Raw genomic sequence first — 20688 nt, 5'->3', positions numbered from 1 at the left:
AGCAGAGATATCAAAGCCTTAAAAAAGAAAACAAGAGGAACTAAAGCCCAGATGCAGTGCCCAGGGCTGCCCTGCTGGGGAATGTGGATGTCTGTACAGGAACCTTGGGCAGGAAAAACACCACCACTAATTGCAACAAGGTCGGAATCACAGGAGCTAATTAAAATGATAGCTCTTTCGCCAGTTGTGCGCAACACAAAAATGCCCCCATGTGTTCTCACGGAGCACAAGGGCGTGCACTAATGAAGGTGCTATCTTACCGAACTAAGGGGGAATCACTCCACACATTGGGTCATCTGGTACCAACCATATGGCACCAGTGCAATTAGAGGAGGATTTTTTTATATTGCATTATAGTGTTGTTTTCTTTGACTCATTCTGTTAGCAATGAACTTATAGGTCTGGGCCTTTGCGATCTCACAGGCCCTCCTCTTTTTTAGTTCAAAAATATTCTGTTGGCTTTGTTTGCTTGACCTAATTAATATGCAGAAATAATAAATAATTACAATCTCAAGCCGTACATGAAATTAAGATTTTATGTTGTGTAGTATCTCTCACTGGCCCTCAGATTGTGGCATCATGCCTGTAATATGCCACATTCCTTTCTTCCTCCTGAGTACTGCAGCCTCTCTGTTTCCGGGCATATTTCCAGTATTTGGGGGGGGGGGGTGGGGGGAGAGTATTATTGCTTCACTCAGCATTTTTCACATTTTGCCAGGAAGTGCAGCTGTCTCCACCTCCACCTGTGTGTGCAAACCATTCAGAATAGCAACATTTTTTAGTATCTTACTTTCAAGTCTGGCCAATAATAAAATACCAAAATGGGACAGTTACCTGTAAGAGTGCAATTAATGTACCGCAGAACTTTTGAGATACAAATATCTCGGCAGCAGACCGACACTGAAAAGGCATAACCGAGTTTGAAGGCAATTATTCATAAAACTTTATTATAAATTATTTCACTAATGTAAATTCAAATAACGTAATGAAACACACACTTTCCATTAAAAAGAAAACTGGCAATATACCTTCCCCTTTATAACTGTCTGTCAGGGTCTAGCTAATATCAATCATTTTTGAGGGGAGCGATTTTCCAAGAGCGTGGCATGATTAAACAAAAGATGGTGTCTAGAACATTTGACACTTGGCACTTTTTGATGCATTTGTCTTTTAAAGATTCTAGAAGCAGTTTAAGCTGAGATGGGTAGTCAGAAGGTGCTAGCTCATCCAAAAACCACTGCTCCCTTTCAATGGTCTCTCGCTGATTCATTTTGACATGGGAAAAAGCAGTCATAGCTTGCTTTGAAATTCACCCATCAATCCTTCTAGAGTGTTTTTCCATTTTAGTTTCTCTGAATAGCCATGCATTTTTGAAATGACATTGCAATGTTTATTTGCTGAGAGCTGGCGAATACAGACATGTTATTCTTGTGCTGCATGTGTACTTTATTCATAACAAAAGCACTTTTCATTTTCGAAGGCCCTACTAAGAGTTATAACTACTGAATGAGCAGTCTCTTTAAAAACTATGCTTCAGTAAAAGTATGGACTGTCCATTCACCATTTAATTTTTTTATTGTCTTTGCTTCACTTTTAAAGTTACAAACATTTCAGAGTTCCAAACAGTTCCCCCCATTCTCAAGGTGTTTGTATATCCCTTCCAAACATGCTGTAAAGTCCTGATTCAGATGCTTACCCCTGCTTTCCGACTGCATGCAAATAGGAGACAAATAGAATGTAATTATAAAATGACTGGTTATATGTAACAAAATGGTGCGGTAGTGTTGGTAAATTGGGAATTTATGATTACTTCATCACACATATGCCTTGTGTCCCAGAAGAACCCATTCATCACTGTCTCCTGGGACAAAAGGAAACTATTGAGCTTTCTAAGTACTGGATGACCTCAAATAGCTCAATGAGCACATTAACACACACACACACACACACACACACATATTTGGAAAATGGTTCTGATTTTGTTTTTCTCTAGTGTATATTTTTAACAAGAAGCTCATGGTGTCGACAGGTGTCCTATGGATATCCTGTCCTGTATTTAATTGTACAGAATATATAATGTAGTAAAAATTCAAAGATTCAGAATGTTTTTTGATCACTACCACAAGATAAAATAAAACAGATTTCATAAGGCCATGTGTTATGTTGGATGACCTCTGAAATGCATACATATGTGCTTGTACATACAAACTTACAAGCCCAGTTGACCTCAATTTTGGATCAAGATGGCAAGAGGAAAATATCAAAGTGACTTTGAAATAGGGTTCATTATTGGGCCATGAAAGGCAGGAGCTTCATTCACAAAGACTGCTCAACTGGTGAGTGTCTCAATAGGAACAATGACTAAAGTGACATCTGTATTTATATCTATGGGAAAATCATCAGGAAATAGGGTTGGAAATTGGGGTCGAAAGCGCACATTTGATGATCGTGGTGCTCGTGCATTAGTGCAATAAGTTGGGATAAACAGTAGAGCAACTCTAGAATGTCAGTGCAGGACATGATCAGACTGTGTCGGCAAGAACAGTCCTTTGACAACTACATAGAGAGGGATATTATAGTAAGGTTGCAGTTCATGAACCCCACGTTACAAAGACAAATGCACATTTGTGAGTTCAGTGGTTTAAAAACCACGATGAAGATGTCTGTTTACTTGTTTTCGTGTTAGTGTGAGTGTACTCTCCGCCCCCCCCCCCCCCATGTGGTTAATCAGTGTGTTAAATCAGACCAGACTCAACCTCACAGTTGATCTCTTTCTCATCTTTTCACTCACTGAACTGAGGAAGAGGGGCAGAGAGGAATATGAATGATTGAATGCAGGGGTGACAAGCAGCCTATCTGCTTTTTAAGAAAGGGGGCCTCAATGTGATTTTGCATGTGCGTCTTTGTGTCAGTGCAGTGGACCACCACTGAGAAAGTGAATGGGTGCTTCAGTGCAATTTTGGGCAGAGAGCTCCTGGAAACAAGTGGCAGTGAAGCAGCAGAATAAAAGAACACAGAAGGGACTGAATAAGCTAAATAAGCAGGAAATTATTCAAATTTGTTCACATGTGTGGGTCTGACTCATCTCAAACTGAAAAAAACCCATTTATAATTCAGTCAGTTTGATTCTTACATTATTTATTTTGAGCCATCAGGTGATGATTCTTTAATTCCTTTACTTAATTGAAAAGATTCACTGTGTGATTTATTATACATTTAATAATCAGCTCAAATTTTAAATAATAATAGATTGATTTTCTCAATCCTTGTCTTCATAGAAAACTGAATTAATGATGGAACTGGTTTGTTTTCAGGCTGTTATATCAAAGCTGATGAAGGCTTAGAACACAGACTCTATGCACGTGGCCAGCCGTTTAATGGGCTGTAGGCTACAGGCCACTGCACAGATCTCAGCCTGCCTGGTAAGGAGATATGTTGTTGTCTTTCTTTGAGTTTCAGCAAAGTAAGATGAAAATGTAGCGAAAAACAATTTGCTATTTTATTAAATATTCCAAGCTGAACAAACGAATGTTTTCAGAGCACATCATACAAATGTGTCTCTCAAAACTAACTCAAAACAAAACTAATCACTGAAATAACCACCTATTAAACCAAATGTGCACAGCTATATGATGAACAACCTTGATAATGTTCACCACAGTTATCTGGTGCATGCAACCATCAAACACAAAGATAGAACATAACAAGCTAAAGAAATGAAACATAATAGAGCTGAATAAATTGAGACGGCCCTGTGATTTTGATCTTAATCAGACTGCAATTGAAAAGGTCATGGCATTCTTCACATGCACTTGCAGCCAAATATAGCAAGTGCCATGTACATAATTAGCATATCTGAAATAATCTTCTCTAACGTACAAGTCACATTCTGACTTAATTGGCACAAAACGGAGACATTATTCTCAAAAACTTGCAAAAAACAAAAACAAAAAACAATCTTGAAACCAACTTCTGAAAACTGCCCTTTTTCTCTATGGTCCTGTGATACTGACTTCAGCCAGATGGCAGCTGAGACGTCAGATCTTACTTTGCATTCACCGAAAGCTCTTATTTTAATCACATGGTTCTATCTGCCTGTGTCTTACATTAGTTCCCTATTCTGCTAGAGCTCTATGGCCCTTTGGAAAGAAAACACCAAATCTAACACTTCATTAGCAGCCATTATTGTGTGTTCTTGCTTTAAAGACTCTAAGGACCTGTTATTAAAGACTCATATGAATTGCTAATATGCCTAGATAAATCATGCCTATTTTAGCTATGTCTCGTGAAATTCTGAGTGCAAACCATTTGTGGCTGTTCTTGGTGGAATTATTTCTCTCTACACATCTAATCGATTGACCTGTTAATGAAGTAGCTTAAATAAGAATGCGATTTATACATACAATTCATTATTGAAAAATAAATTGTACTAAAATGTAAAAAGCAACTCATTACTGAATGAAACAGCTTTTCTTAAACTTATGTTAAACTAAATTAACTTGCTCATCTGTATTTGTGAAGAAAAAATGTGAAGAAAAAATCTTCTCACAGAGCATTCATATGAATGTATTTGAGGCGGACTGTCTGTTCATACTGTAGCTCTGTCTGTGCTGTTGTCTTTCACTGTCAGTCTGACAAGTCAATTTCTCAGCTCTTTCACTCTGCCATGACTGCTGGGTAGATTCTAAAAAGGCGCACAATTTACAAAGAGGAAAATAAAGGAAGAGTCTACCCAATTCTACTGCTTATTCAGATTCTACATCTATTTATCTGTCTATCTATCTATCTGTTTAATTGTATATGAATATCAGCTGCAAAGTAAATATATTTAAACATGTGTGATAAAATGGAAATCATCAAATCCAGAAATGGAAGCAAATATCTGGGCTGTATTTGGGATAAACTTCGACAGCAGTGTTAAAAGCTTAGAGACACCACCTGTCAGACCAGACTGTCCACCTGCTGTTTGAAAAACCAGCAACATGCAAATCACTGGCAATGGCATGTTCCTCATTTACTAGATTCATGTCAGCACAGTGAAGAGAAATGAGGGTTACTGAATATGCGACAGGAAAAAAGAACAAGCCACCCCAAAATAAAATGCTTCTTCAAGGAGCTGTGGTGGATGGGAAAGTTTAAAAAAATAAAAATAAAAAAAGCTGTTAATTCCAGGCAAAATAAACATCTTGAAAGCCCTTGAAGTCCATCCTTCTCTGAAATGCTCCGCACTCCCCCAACTGCAACCTCTCTGCTCAATACGCCACGCAGTGCTGCATAAATGGCTGAGGAAAAAGGGGCGAGCTGTGAAAAGCTACACAAGAGCCAATTAAGAGCTGGAAGCAGGTGGGTGTTCCTTTCATGCTCAACTGGCAAAATGTTTCCTCTGTCAAGAGGATCACTTATCTTAAATCAGTGGCCTATTGAAAGGATTTTCTCTCTCTCTCTCCCCGTCTCTCGGCCCTCTTTACGGCCCCTCCACCACACCCCCGTGGTGTCCCTGTCATCCCGCGGCAGCACCTGGCTCCTCACAGCAGGTAATGAGGTAATGAACTCCATAGCGGCGGCGCGGGGATGCTTAGCGTGATTGTGCTTGTGTTCGGGCCGGGCCGTGATGGGCCCGCCATTAGAGGCCCGTCAGGACCCGCCGATCCTGCTTCCTCCTCTGAGGGAGAGCCGCAGGACCCGCAGCTGTTTCTGCAAGTCCGCGGCAGACCCCATTGTCACCGCGGGTTCACAGAGAGGGGCGCTCTGTCGCTCCTTAAATTACCAGCAATTTGAGATTGCGTCTTGTCCTGCGCTGGGAGAGAGATTGATTATTTTCACAGGTCCCGTGCCGCAAAAAGAATGCCATCTCCTCAGCTTGTTTTTTCTCTCTCGCCTTTTCTCATTCCCTCTCTTTCTCTTTCTGTCTCCCTCTCACTCTCTCTGGTTAGCATGCATTTCTGCAGTCTTCCAGTGAGCTCTTCAGCTGTGTGATTACAGTAATGTCACATACAAGTTCTGATTGCCTTATAAAACACCTCAACCAAATACATTGTAAATTACATTACAGTCACCTAGCAGAAGCTCTTATGCAGAGTGATGTACCGTAGTGTACATTGCAATAGACACTGAACAACCTCTAACTGTATTTGCCTATTGGGAGAATAGCTTGCTGCCATCGAAAGGTCATCAATAGGCATCAGCAACTTGCTGAAAGGCATTAAATATATAAGGAAACCTGGAAGGCATATGGCCCATTGCTATCCATAAAAGAACACGTGTAAAGCCCCAGTCAGAGAATGGTCACAATATTTAATATATAACCCAAAATAGATTCTGATTATTCATTTTAACTCTATTTTAATGTATAGGGAACAGAGGTGGAAAGTCCAGGGGTCAGAAAGTAAAAGTCCTGCCATGTATTTCTTCCAACCGTTAATTAATCCAGCTGATTCTACTAACTAGTTCTACCTCTTGGCTGAAGAATTGTGCTAATTAGTGAATCCAGGTGGTTGGAACAAAATGCTGGGGAGGACTTTTACCTTCTGAACCTGGATTTTCCACCTCTGATAGGGAACAAATAATTGTCCTATGGACTACTGTTAACAAGTACAATTTTGAGTTTTTTATGCAAATTATCCCATGTTATATGTTATGCTATGCTGCGTTATATTATTGCAGGCTATTTCTGTGATTATGTTATCATATGCTATTTGCAGGTTATGTCAGCTCTGTGGCAATTTAAAGTTGTGATGGCTCTAAAACACATCCATTCCGTTCAGTGCCATGGGAATTCTGACATCTGTAGTCACTGGCAGCTGAGGCAGACTAGTGCAGCAAACTCACACAGACTAGCTAGCATGTTCTCTGCTGCTGTCTCATGCACAAAGATGTGGACTGGAATAAAAAGCTAAAGCCAGAATCTGTCACATATGATTTAAAATGAGATGTTTCCTTAATGTAGGAGCCATAGCATCATCATCATCATCATCATCATCATCATCATCATCATAATAATAATAATAATAATAATAATAATGTATTTTACAATAAGCTTCACATAGTTATTATATGTATAAATACAAAAAGTTATTCTCAAACTTCCAGATGAACAGGCACTATACCACAAGCCACTAGCAGTTTGACTGGACGGGAGTATGGTGCAGGAGGCTTATATAAAGGAAAGACTGTTTAAACCAAAAGTAAATGGAGACACAGTTTATCCTAGTCCAAGGTAATTAATCAAATGCTGTCATATAACAGAGGATGTTTACATTTTGGTGCATAACATATGTTCAAAATAAAAATACAGAATTTTTCCTTGCATAGGCACCTGGGGGTGGACGGGTGGTGGATGAGGGGTAGAGGGGGGAGGGGGTGTGGAGAGGGGGTTGGGGCGTGTCTGAACATGTTGGGATACCAAAGGGAGGCCATGGAATCTCCTCCCCCTCCCCAGGTCAACCATGGACAGTCCATGCAGGGTAATGCGTGTGATTGTTAGTCATGTTATCAGTGTGCATCATAGAGAGAATGGGCTTAAATCATATACTGGCAGGTCCCTCTGGACTCCACTGGATTTTGACAGAGACTGTTGTTTGACAGGGACAGCAAATCACCTGGTCTCCCAGGTGTGAATCAATTGTTGATTGAGCGGTAACTCCAAAACCTGCAGAATTCAAGATGGCCAGAAATGACATTCGCCATCTGTGTATTCCAAAAATCCAGTGTATCTCCAAAAAGTTTACTTTCAGCTGCTTTTTTTATCTTTGCAGTTCTATTGGCTGTACTTGGTGATTTGTCACCAGGTCATTGTAACTGATAGCCAGTAAATACACACAGCAAATAATGCTCTAGTTTCCATTCAGTTTCCCAGATAAACACTGAGCAAGTGGCATATTTGATATGTAATGGCAATTAATAGATCTTATAGGCACACTTTATAGGTCATTTGGTTAGTGATCACTATAGAGCTGCACTCATATATTCTGCACTCATCTCATTCATTATTCATCTGTGCAGGGGTGTTGCCAAGGTGGAGAGACACTGGTGTGTAGTACATCAAATATTCTATTTCAGCTGTTGTACCACTTTGGTATGTGTGATGAATTTCTTTTCATATTCTCTCTACAGTGGCTGTTATTCGGGTTGCCTATGGTCTCTGACGCCCTGGCACACACTTAATTAGCAGCTTGATCATATGCTTAATGAGTAATCTATTTCAGCACATGAGTGTTGTGACAGAGAAAGGGAGGTGAAGGAGATCCTGAGTTATTTTTACATTTTGTCTTACAAATAAATGGCAGTCTTTACTGTTTGCATTACAAGTACAGTTTTGCGGTTTATTTTGGTGATTGCGAAGCTCGACAAAACTGGGTATGCCACCCATACCCACCACAGGAACACTGCAGCTAAAGTACATGCACTCTTCTGATGAACTCATTTGCAAGCCAGAGGCTATTTACCATGCTACAAGCCACACAGTACTAGGCCTTCTGGTTGCATGGCCATGACCTCAGCTATGACATGTGGTGGGTTAAAGTTCATTAGTAGCCACAGGAACAAAACAGGCTAAATGCACTGCTGCTGTGTTGACTGTGTTCGAAATCGTATTCTCTTCCTGAGGCAGTATTTGCTTTGTGCGGCTTAAGCCTAATAAATTAATTTCTTCAGTACTCAAGAGATTCCCTATTTTGTGTTTATTCATTTTGATTGCCTTTTGGGTAAGTTTTGGCTTTACTCCACTTCCTTATTTGTCTTTGGGTTAAAGTTGGCCAGGGATTCTCAGGTAGCGTCTCCCAGCACTGTGTCCCCCACAGATTGAGAGCACACGCCCTGAATGTAATGAGCACAATCCCACTGATTTGCGTACCCTGTAGTATGAAGAAATCATCATGGCTATTTCTCCATGCTGCAATAGTCATGTGCACTTGCATACATCTGCATATGCTTCAGCTGCAGTGCTCCTGTTGCATGGTTTGGGAGGCACACTCGTTTACATTCTTAGACGGCAACTGGAAAACAGTGAATCTCATGTGGATGTGACATACTGCTCCGATGAGCTCTTTTCACTTACGCAATCCTCTTCGCATGCTTTATTGCATCTTTAAACACCAGGGAAGACACCATGTACCAGGGTGAATTATATGGTCACTATATGGTAGCTCTTTGAATATGTGAGCTGGACAGAGGCGAAATCTGAGAGGACTAGCTTGCTGTCATCCATATGTGTGTGGGTGCGCCTATAAGTATGTGTGTGTGTGTGTGTGTGTGGGGGGGGGGGATTTTGTGCAAGACAGCCTTTGCAGAACCCCTCCCGAGCCACCCAGATGCTCTTGTAATAAATGCTCAGTTGAGCGCAGAAAGTGCCAGCCAATTTAAAAAACGATTACTACTCAGAGGGGGGCGGGGTTTAAAGCTGTGACCCGCGCCATGGGTAATGTGACCAGGCCTCCATGCCAGCTCCTGGAGAGAGGAGTGGAGGCTGGGGTACCATGGCACGGGTATAGGCCAGCTATGTGCACTGTGTCAAATCAGTCCATCCACTTTGGTTCTTTCAGAACATAAAGACCTACATGGGAGTAAGGCCTTTATACCTGTACACCCACAATGTGCTGTCATGATTGACAACATTTCATTACTTACAATTTAATTCATTGACAGAAGGTTTATAGGTGTTTATTTCCAACGCTACTTAGTGTAGTTGATCAGTGGAGCTAGAAAGGCAAAGTTATCCAATCAAATTAGTGCAAAGATACATGCCCCAATAGTTGCAAAATACAAAGAGAGAATAACAATAGACAAAGGTGAGGTGTAATCTGAAAATGTGGGCTTTCAGATATTTATGGAAAACAGCCAGTGAATCTACAGTACCTTCCTGACTGAAGGTCATTCCACCATGGGGGAGGAGTGACCATCTGCAGCTTGGAACGCCAGTGTAAATTATATGAATGAATTAGAATTGAATGCAGGGAGCCAGTAAAGGGAAGTAAAAATTCAGATGAATTTTTCTATGTTAAAGACCAGACCTGCAGTAGGATACTGGACCAGTTGTAGTGGCCTGATGGTACAGGCTGGTACTGTAAGCCAGCCAGCAAGGCATTGCAATGGTCCAGATGAGAAATTATGAGGGCTTGGATGAGAAACTGAGTGGCCAGTTGGGTAAGGATGGGAGGGATTCTACTGATGTTGAAGGGTGAGAATCTGCCTGTTCAACAGATTGGCGCAGTGCAATTAGAGAACATAGCTCTACAAGGAGTGAAAGAAGGATTCAATGGTCAAGAGTGTCAAACACCATGGACAAGTCAGGAAGGGAAAGGATGGAGCTGAGTGACTTAGCTCTCACCAAGCAAAGAGCCTCTGACTGTGTGGAGAGAAGTCACAGTGGAGTGACCATACTTGAAGCCTGTTTGGTTGAGATCAAGGAGGTTGTTCTGTAGGAGAGGAAGGGACAATTGGTTGCAGACTGCGCACTTGTGAGTTTTGGATAAAAATAAGAGTGAGGCAGTGCAGTAGATCTGTCAGAGAGGGTTTAATGTGGAAAGAGATGACATTCATAACAGCAATGGAGAATATACCAGTTGATTGAGAGCTATTGATAAGAGGAGTGACAGAAAGAATGTCCCCAGAGATGGACTGAAGTATGGGGAGGGAATGGGGTCAAGAGGACAGGTCAAAGGGCAATGGGATTTTAGTAGTTGAAGTAGCATAAAGTTAATGAGGGATGAGAAGGGTATAGAGATGTCGGGGGTGGGGGGAGTGGTTAGGAGGTGGACAGACATGTAGGGTAGAAGTTTAGAAGAAGAACTTAGATTCAGCATGCACAGCCATCTGTAGGGAGAGGGTGGGGAGGGGTGGAGGAGGGGTGAGGAGAACAGTATAGAAGTAGGAGACTGGATTCTGGGGAGAAATAAGGCATACTTAGCAGAGGCAAGAACTGATGAGGAGATCAGGAAGGAATGAAAGATTGGCATGTCTTATTTACAACCCATTGTGGATCTGAGCATTGAAATAAATTGATGCATCATCGCTAAGCCTGAACAGCTCTCTTTTCTCTTTAATATAGCCTCAGACACATGTTGTCACATGGCATTTTTCTGTATATAGAAGGTCATTATTCTATCTCTTTTATAATGAGTTTCTTTTTAACCTATCGATTATTAGTTATTTCATATTTCTACGTTCAATCTCTAGAAATTTGGAGGAGCATGTTAACTGCTGTAAGAACCTTCAGACCACATCTCAGTAACTCTTCATGCTGAGCTACTCACTGTTCGTGCTGCGACACTATGACATTTCACCCCAGTTCTCCATTAATCATGATATTGCATATGATCATATTTTTTGTGCTCCAAACAAAATGGCAAATAATTATCATGTAGGGGGTAAACAGGAGTGTGAATTAATCTCATAATCTCTGTGCTTTCAGCTCTTCTGGAATAGTCTCCATATTGTCTAAAATCCGGGAATTTACTAATGCAGCATGATTTATATTTTGCTCGCAGTCATCAGAAAAAAGAAAATAGACAGCGAAAAGAGTTTCTCCCCAACTCCAGCATTTATGTCTGTATGTATATGTGAAGTGGGGTGCTTGACGAGGACAAGATTCAGCAATATCCTCTGTTATTACAACTGCCAGAGGGTGGCAGGCAATGCATGATGGGGAACAATAAAATGTAATCCACATCCCTCCGTGCTACAATATATTCTGTGGTATCACTGCATGCAAGGCTACTGAAACAGATATAATGACATCAAGAACAATTATACAACTTTTAATGGAGTCTTAAACAAACATTTGGTGGAGGAGTGCTCAGAGAGTCCCTATGCGATTACACCGAAATTGCAGCACTGCTGCAGTAACTCACGACAGGCAGTGGCATATTGTGGTTATGTCACAGCTAAGGGGTGTGGTTCCGGTAGCCAATAGTTCTTGCACTTGTGCCTGCTTATGGACATAATCTCTCTTGCCTCAAGACCCACGTCAGATAGTTGCAAATGTTTCCATTCTGTGACTGATGATGATTATTAGGTGATCGTTATGTGATTGTTACAAGTAAAGGTTTTTATTTTTATTTTAACTTGAATGACTGCTTAGGAGTGATAATTGAAATAGAGCTGTAATTAACTATTAGATTTCATAGCCATTTTATACGGTTATCATACCACAGATATTAACCAATCAGATTGTGATATTTGCCCTACCCATTTTATAATACAATGTTACAGTATTCCCTCATATATAGCCAAAAATTGTGTTTTGATATATTGCTATTTGGTCACATACTAAGAGAAGTACTCTGTCCGCCATACAAGAAAGTGCATTCAGTCTGTTTCATTAGTTATCCTTTGAACTACTGCAACTTGCATGGTTAATATATATATCAAATATTCATATATCAAATTGAACTCAATTTAAATTGTCTGGATGGATGTAAGAAAGCATGCTGATTTTAAGTTGCTGTAAACACATTCCTAAGTGCTTAATCTGCTTTTGTTTCCTTGATATAAGAGGATTTGTTTGCGGTAAATACCTTCTAATCTCAATCATCTGTAATAGATCCAGCCCTTTGAACAATTTTTCTTTACCAAAATAATCAAAAACACTTTGAAATTATAAGAACATGAGAGAGTGGGATAGAGAGATAGAGCAATTGACAACTCAATACACATAATTTAGGTTTGCAGAATAAAAAATAAATATAATTTATATTATTTTAAATATTAGAGACATTATTAATACATACCCTTAAGTAGGGCAGCATACATTGCTTATACATTGTATATCATCCTTTGTGGAGTGGTATTCCCAGGATCTGACTTAACAAAATAGAATAGCTTGATTATCACCTCCTGCATGGCTCAGCGGCCTAATCAGTAGATCAGGCATTAGGTCAACCAAAAGGATGGCCTTCCTGTTACAAGACAGTCAATTATCACAGGTTAGTAAATTGGATGACACCCAAAAGAACGGCAGACTTTATCTTAACCCTTATCTTAGTTCATCTCTAAAAAAAGAAGCAAAAATGTAGGGAGAGAGTGCTGCCTCAGTACAGAGTCCTTCCATACGCCTCCAAAAATCCATTGTCTATCACTTTCAGTCTATTAGAAGTGCAATTTAATCTAGTATAATAAGGGCTGAACCCCCAACATAAGACAACAGACAGATTATTGTGTTGATGCGGAGGTGGTGACTCAGAATAACTGCACCGCATGACATTTACTGTAATTTTTTTAATTTTTCACTGACAGTAGAAGACTAAGCAAAACAAAAGTCTGGATGAATCAGCGCATGATGTTTGAGGCAAACACTCTTTAATTTGTGTGTCAAAGTTAAGGACAAATTGTGATTGAATCTAGGTCAACCATTTCAGACTCCCAAAAACAATATTTGCGCATTCCATTCCTTTACAGAACTTTAACAGACTTAAGCTGGACAGCACTTTTTGTCTCTATAATTTATGCAGAGAGAAGATATTAGGCATAGTTGCACTCTCAAATGATGGAGAACAAGCTTAATGGGTTGATATTAGCATCGAAGCACAGGGACAAGTGGAGACAGCTGAGGAATTAAGCTATTGGACATCTGTGCAAAGACAAGACAGCTCCACTTGTTTTTGTGAGCTAGTAAAAGCTAGTTTTATTTTTTTATTATTATTATTATAGTATTGTACTTGTAGTTGCTTCAAAGTGCATATATGGCATGTTTTAGTATGTGGAACTCAACTGCCTGCAGATACTGCTGTGTGTAACACATCTGGTGCATGAATTTCAACCTTTAATTAGATATCCCAGCGGCCTTCCTACTTCTCTTTTTTTTCAGAAAAAGTATCCAGATGTCAACATAATTATACTAACATAAAAAAAAAAACACATTCCTTTATTTAAAAAATAATAATTATGTAATGTCCTTGAAGTGTTTGCATGATTTTGAACAAATACATAAATAAAGAGAGAGAGACAGAGAGAGAGAGAGAGAGAGAGAGAGAGAGAGAGAGACTACCTCTAACTGAAATTTGTGAGATGTGGCAACAGAGGCTGATCTGACAAGACATTGTTGCAAACGTAACCAGCTCGTCAAAATACAATTCAAATGAAGTATTTCAATGTAAGACAAGTATAACTGAACACACCAGAAACATTTAGTAAAGTATGAGGTTTTTTTCCATGAAATATTTGGCTAAAATTGTGAGAAGGTGGTGCATGATAATTTGTTTGTACAATTACAATATTTGCGAATCAATTCTGAAATTAATTCAAAATATTGTTTTGAATTCAAGATAAGGTTGAACAGCTGGTAAACTGCGGCCATTCTTTAGTCGTCGTCGTCTTATCCGATTAGTAGCTTCACTTGCGTTTGTGTAGTTATAAAATAATAATAATAATAATAATAATAATAATAATAATAATAATAATAATAATAATAATAATAATATGACGTTCTTCACTTTACATTCTTCACTTGAGCTTTTCAGGAATGACTTACACTGAGATCATTGGCCTTCTATGTACAGTGAGTGAACTTACTCGTTAAATAACAAAGGACGTTGTCCCCCTCTAAATCTGTTAATTACGGACATATGGACCCTAAAGGAATTGTCGAACGAACGGACCTTCTGGTTCTCCGCTCAGGTCATTTGCGTAGAAAACATCATTGGTTTATAAAATGTGATGTAGAAAGGTGACCTGCAAACTTCAGGCCATTACCAGGTATTAGTTTAGTGGTTAGGGTTATTTTTGCGTGCTAACATTGTTGAGAGGGAGGGATAAAAATAAAATAAAAAATCTAAAGTTTAACAAGAATCCTCAAGTTAAAAGAAAAACGTCTAATGGCTTAAGTTATTTAGCAAAATCACAAAATCACATTATTCGCACATATCTTTTTCAGTGTACATTAACGTTATTTAAAACGGCACGAAAACTTAATGGAATTAGCCGTTATAGCATACTATCAACAAAGCATCCCTAAGGTTCTTTATGATTTGTTTTATACAGATGCAAATAAAGCGAATTAACCTACGACTAATTTAAGAATTCGTACTACAACTTGCGAATAATACACCAGAAATTATATTATTTGCACAGTTTGTACTGCCAAAAATGAGAGCGAAAGCGGGACATGAGTAACAACATTATGGAATCCTTCCTACCCAATGCCGTTCCCGGGAGATTTCTGACGGATTAAATTAAGCACTTCCATCTCCATCTCCCACCTGATCGTAGCTCTATAAATCCTTGCAGCTGATCAACAGTCCCTAGAAATCCAAGACCGTCAAACGCGGAGGCTGTGTGTGAGTGAGTGGAACTGAGACCATTTAATTCAATGGACATCATTTAAAAAAAATGTTTTTGTTTGTTTATTTATTAAGGGAAAGCGATAGACCGTAATCTGCAGTACAACGCTTTGAAGGTTAAACGTGCCCATATCTGGAGAAGTGTCCAGTTCCGAAGTGGTTATCAGCATTGATTTTGTCTTCTATATCGTTTCTGGGATTGTTTCTTGCCGTGATAGCACGGGGAAGGCACTAGAGGACTAAGCTATCCGGTGCTAACACATGCGCCAGCCTTTGGAAGGGAGCTGTCCAGTGCTGAACTTGCATTTCTCTTACAGCGAAACGCGCCGTTGCAGAACAGCAGCGACCAAGCAAAAAGAGCGAAGCTTTGCGTCTCCGTGTGCTGGTATTTGAACCACGCCATAGACAGCCGTTCGTTTGTGAAATAGACTGCATCTGCGTTGCATGAAGAAAGAAATAATCCGTACTGGAAGAGTGTTTTGGGGGGCAACGTCAAAAACATGCCAAGGTCTTTTCTAGTTAAAAAGGTTAAGCTCGATGATTTCTCGACTACTGATCTCGAAAGTTCTTATGGTAGATCGAGGACCGACTTCAGTCTCCGGCTTCATGAAAAAGGTAAATTACTCTGATTTTGCTACGTTTCTTAACCGTTTTCATAGTTTGCTTTTATCAACCTTGTGCACACGCTGTGTCATCAGGAGAATGATTTTGTCGACTCTGCACATTTTTGTGCCACAAATCTTTAATTGCAATATAATTTAAGAGAAAGCTCATCTGTGCAACTGACTTTATACAGATTATGCAAAAATGATGACTTAGCACATTTTCCAGCAAAAACTTCTCTCCAACCTTATCCATATCCATTAAAATCAGGCATTATTTTTCGAAAATATGCATGAATGTTCTTCATTAAACAGGAATTATTTAAACAACTTATGGTGTGTGCAAATATCATGTTTAAATGAAAGCACAAACATATGTTAAACTGTTACACTCTAGTTACTGTATAGATTTCATACATCCACTTCTAGACAACTAGATGTTTAAAACGAGGAATGCAAATTCATGGAACAGTAAGTTATTGCTATCCTGTGGCAACAGAATCAAAGTAGATAGTTAACGTATCTTCTGGTCTTAATACTTGCCCCCAGGGCAAAGTCAGTGCCTAAATGGCCAATGATCTTCCATCTTCCTGCCCTTGAATGATTTATTATGTTAATATTAAAGGGCATTACGGATTTGTATGAGAAGTCTAGTGCAGGACAATGTCTTCGGAAAAGGTCGATCTGAATAAAATCACCTCCGTCTCTTACTGTAAATGACTTAAAACGTCGAGGTGATCTGAAGAGCTGTAGTCGGGAAATGAAGTGGGAAAACTGCCAGAAATATCTTGTTGCATCTGTGAACCAGACAGTTCTCACTCTAATCCCCCAGTGAATATGAATAATTTAATAAAGATCTTGCTCTTTTCACCACTAGGATACATTAGCGACTACATCAACCCCTCCGTATATGATGGAGAGAGCGACAGCGCCATTAAAGTGCCGTCTCCTGAGCCTCTATACGACGGTACGGCCAGTGATTACGGGGCACCGGACTCGGACCAGCCCGACAGCCCCCAGTCTGAGATCACATCTGGTTACATCAACGGGGACAACGCAGTGAGTGAAGGGTATGCGGTTGATGCGTTTTTCATCACGGACGGAAGGTCACGGAGGAAAGTCATCAGCAGTTCGAGGACCATACAGCGCCACACGTGCAACGAGTGCGGAAAAACCTACGCTACGTCTTCCAACCTGAGCCGACACAAGCAGACCCATCGGAGCCTGGACAGCAAGATGGCCAAAAAATGTCCTACGTGTGGGAAGGTGTACGTCTCCATGCCAGCAATGGCCATGCACCTGTTGACCCACGACCTCAAGCACAAGTGTGACATATGTGGCAAAGCATTTAGTCGACCTTGGCTCTTGCAGGGCCATATGAGGTCACACACCGGTGAGAAGCCCTTTGGATGCGCACACTGCGGAAAAGCGTTTGCGGATCGTTCGAACCTCCGCGCGCACATGCAGACGCACTCTGCTTTCAAGCACTTCAAGTGCAAACGGTGCAACAAGACATTCGCACTGAAGTCCTACCTGAACAAGCACTACGAGTCCGCCTGCTTTAAAGGGGCGTTCTCGCCTCTGAGTCCACTTGAAGCATGACTTCCTTATTCAGGACTTTAATTATCTCCTAGAAACACAACGATAGCACAAATTTCTCGACTTTCTTCAATAATGAACTAAGGAAAATTATCTTCGCATGAACTTTGAAAAAAAAGTTATTTTTTTTCTCCAGTTGCATCTCTATAATGCAACTTTAGAACATAAATATAATATGTTTTTGCCTAAACTCAGTGAAGACTATGTCTATTTGTTTCTCAAAAAGGTAAAACATTTTCCTGTTACTGGATAACACTGTACCACTGCAAGTGACTACACAAGTATTCAACACTGAGGTAAAACAAATTTATTTATTTATTTATTTATTTATTTATTTATTTATTTATTTATTTATTTAGCTATTTAGTTACTTACTAACATACTTTTACTTACTTATTATTTAGCTTATTTGCCCATCCTTTTTTAAGCCAAGTGAAACTTTTATTTGGACTTCATATATTTTTTCCAACCCCTTAATCATTAATAAGCCAAAGCATTTGTCGCTTTTTGAATAATTATTCTCTTTTGTGTTACAGCCATTTTGAAATTCTTGCATGCAAAAAAGAGAAAAAATCTATGCCAGTTTTACAGAGCTTTTAATTTAGCCAAAATCTAGATAATTTCTAGGGGGCAATATTTCTTGGGAGTCTCATGAGAAACTAGAGCAATAATAACTGAATGCATGGTACTTTTACAATTAAACAATAATACCAGTTTTAAAAAATCAGGTATGGTAAACCCGGTACTCATATTAATCAAACAGAATAACAACATCAGGGAAAATGCCAGAATAGTGTTAGAATATAATGATTAGCTAAAAAAGAATTAAGTAAAATCCTTCCTTTGGTATATGGTTATGCACTGCCTGCCTCTTAATGTAGTTTTAGGACATAGGCTTGTTGTGCTGGATGTTCAGCTCCAAGCAGTTCAGAACATTTTTTCCAAATCTGCGGATCATTCACCGGGGAAAAATACGGGCACCCCTCCCCCCCCCTCCCCCCACCCTGTTATTTATGGCTGGATGGAATGGGACAGAATGCGGGGTGAGGGGGGGTGGGGAGGGGTGGGGAATCATCTTCTGCGGGCCAGACTATTTGCACTGTTTTCAGACTACTGCACGTGATTTACCATTTTAGCCACGTGAAAGTCCCACAGATTTGTTTTTCAAGCACTTCGTTTTAGATATTTCTGACTTTACAGAGTAGCACAAAAATCACTTATACATTCAGGTAGAAGAAACTTATATTAGCTCGACCTTTGTTTCTTTTTTGTATCAGAAATTGAAAATGGGGAAAACAAATAATAAAATGAAAAAAAAAACTACCATTGCAAGAAAACTTGTAAATAAACCCACTGGAATTTAAGATTTTTACAATTGTAAAAAATTAAATGACCTTATTTCCAGATATTTCTGGGGAGGGTGAGGCATCCTGTAGATTTTTTGAGCCAGTATTTGAATGATGTAAGCACAATGACGCCAGACATTTTATCGCACTTCATAATAAAGAATAAATAAATAAAACCCTGCTTCCAGCTCATTTGTTTCAATTCAGGCCAATGTACTGTAGGCCTACACCTTATTAAATGCAGAGACGTGGCAGTTTTCAGTAGAAAGCAGGTCCAAACAAGTAATTAAGAGTGAAATAGGCATGCAACTGTTATGCAATGCTTATGCTTTGTAGTTACTGGAACTACTGAGCTACACTTACCCATCAGCTTGAATTTCTAAAGTTATGGGGTTCACTTTGATCAAAGCATGCAATCCATTTGGGTTTGCTGATTTGTGAACAACACAAAAAAGAAAGCAAATATAAATGTAAATCTTGAACAGATATTCACTCAGAGCTACAGTAAAACATGTTGCTGGTCAAACAGGGTTGTCATTATCACCAGTTATTATAATACAAACATATACATTATTACAGAGATTATCATCAACACTTCACCTGGTGGTGTACTTTGGTCACGGGGGAGCAAATTTGCCATGTGCAAACTGTGTGTTCAAACATGTTGATGAGAATACATTGCATTATATTACATTGCAATGTTTTCACAGACTCTATTACCCAGAGCAACGTCCGGAAGTACAAAACAACATAGTTACCTGTGGCTGCTGAACAAAAGTAGTGTAAATATCACCATGAATATCAAGAGCAATTGTATGCCTTTGCTGCATTGACATTGATTTATTAATGTTGGGCCTCGCATTTATGCCTTTCTATGGATAATGGTCGACGCTCAGGGTAAATAATAGGTAGAACCCTGCTTTTTTCAGATTTTCCAGCCTGCAGTTCAGTTGACATCCATTAGGTGTCTCTGTAGCTACTGTAGATGAATACATAACAAGGTAATTGGCTCTGATAAACCTATGATAAATTAAATTAAGAGAGACCAATCATAATGAGTTTGATGCTATCCAAAAATTACTGTGCAGAAGGTATGCATTATGAAGAAAGTTCTGACAATGGAAGAAACAGCCCTTTAGTTAACAAGTCTTTATTTTCCATTTGGTGCACTGTCTGCACAAAGGTCACTGCAATTTATTTCAATCGAACGTCATGTTTTTTTTCTTTTCACAACACAACATCATGAAAGAGGAGCAGTTAAAATAATTGAGATTCATGAGTTCAATTTCCAAACATAATGCAGTAAATCACTCTTCTTAGTATTTTAATCATTTGCTTAAAAATAGCAATTTGTAAGCCGCAATGATGAGTTCTTTATTGTCACATTTAATTAAAAGTGGTTGAATAAAATGAAAAAATGTGTCTGGTGAGAACTCTGAATTGGTGAGAATAACTGGTATCAATTCGTATTCATTCATTGACTTATTGAGATTAATGTGATTTTTCAGATCAGATGGCTTTTTGAGGAGGCTGTGTTGGTATCATGGCACTGGATGACTAATCAGCGTGTCTCTGAGCTTGGATGGAAGAAACTCAAACAGAAATGCCTCTTGTACTCAATGGCCAGGATTGTCTGTTCCTGGGTAAAAAGATAAAGTTTCCCACTCAGAACAGATCTAGCCTTACAATGGATCACCTTTGCAACTTAATTGTGCTGGCTATATTGGGGATAAAATTGTATATGTATTTGACCTTGAGTGACCTTATGGAAATTGTCGGGGGAAATTGTGGTACTTCTAACTCACTCCATGGCAAATTCCCCTTGACATGCCCTGTATTAAGAACAACATATTTTGAAATGCCTTGCTT

The 20688-nt window shown here is 39.4% G+C and overlaps 1 protein-coding gene across 1 annotated transcript; it reads left to right on the top strand.

Annotated features, from left to right (window-relative positions):
* Positions 1-15105: 15105 nt before the first annotated feature.
* On the top strand, positions 15106-20378 carry scrt1b (scratch family zinc finger 1b). The gene is made up of 2 exons (XM_064346094.1): positions 15106-15887; positions 16752-20378. The coding sequence occupies exons 1-2, from the start codon at positions 15773-15775 to the stop codon at positions 17474-17476; spliced, it is 840 nt and encodes a 279-aa protein (XP_064202164.1). The 5' UTR covers positions 15106-15772; the 3' UTR covers positions 17477-20378.
* The last annotated feature ends 310 nt before the right edge of the window (positions 20379-20688 follow it).

This window comes from Anguilla rostrata, chromosome 1, assembly GCF_018555375.3.
Source record: "Anguilla rostrata isolate EN2019 chromosome 1, ASM1855537v3, whole genome shotgun sequence".
NCBI classification, from domain to species: domain Eukaryota; kingdom Metazoa; phylum Chordata; class Actinopteri; order Anguilliformes; family Anguillidae; genus Anguilla; species Anguilla rostrata.
Note: the sequence above shows the minus strand (reverse complement) of the source record. Positions and strands in the feature narration are given on the sequence as shown.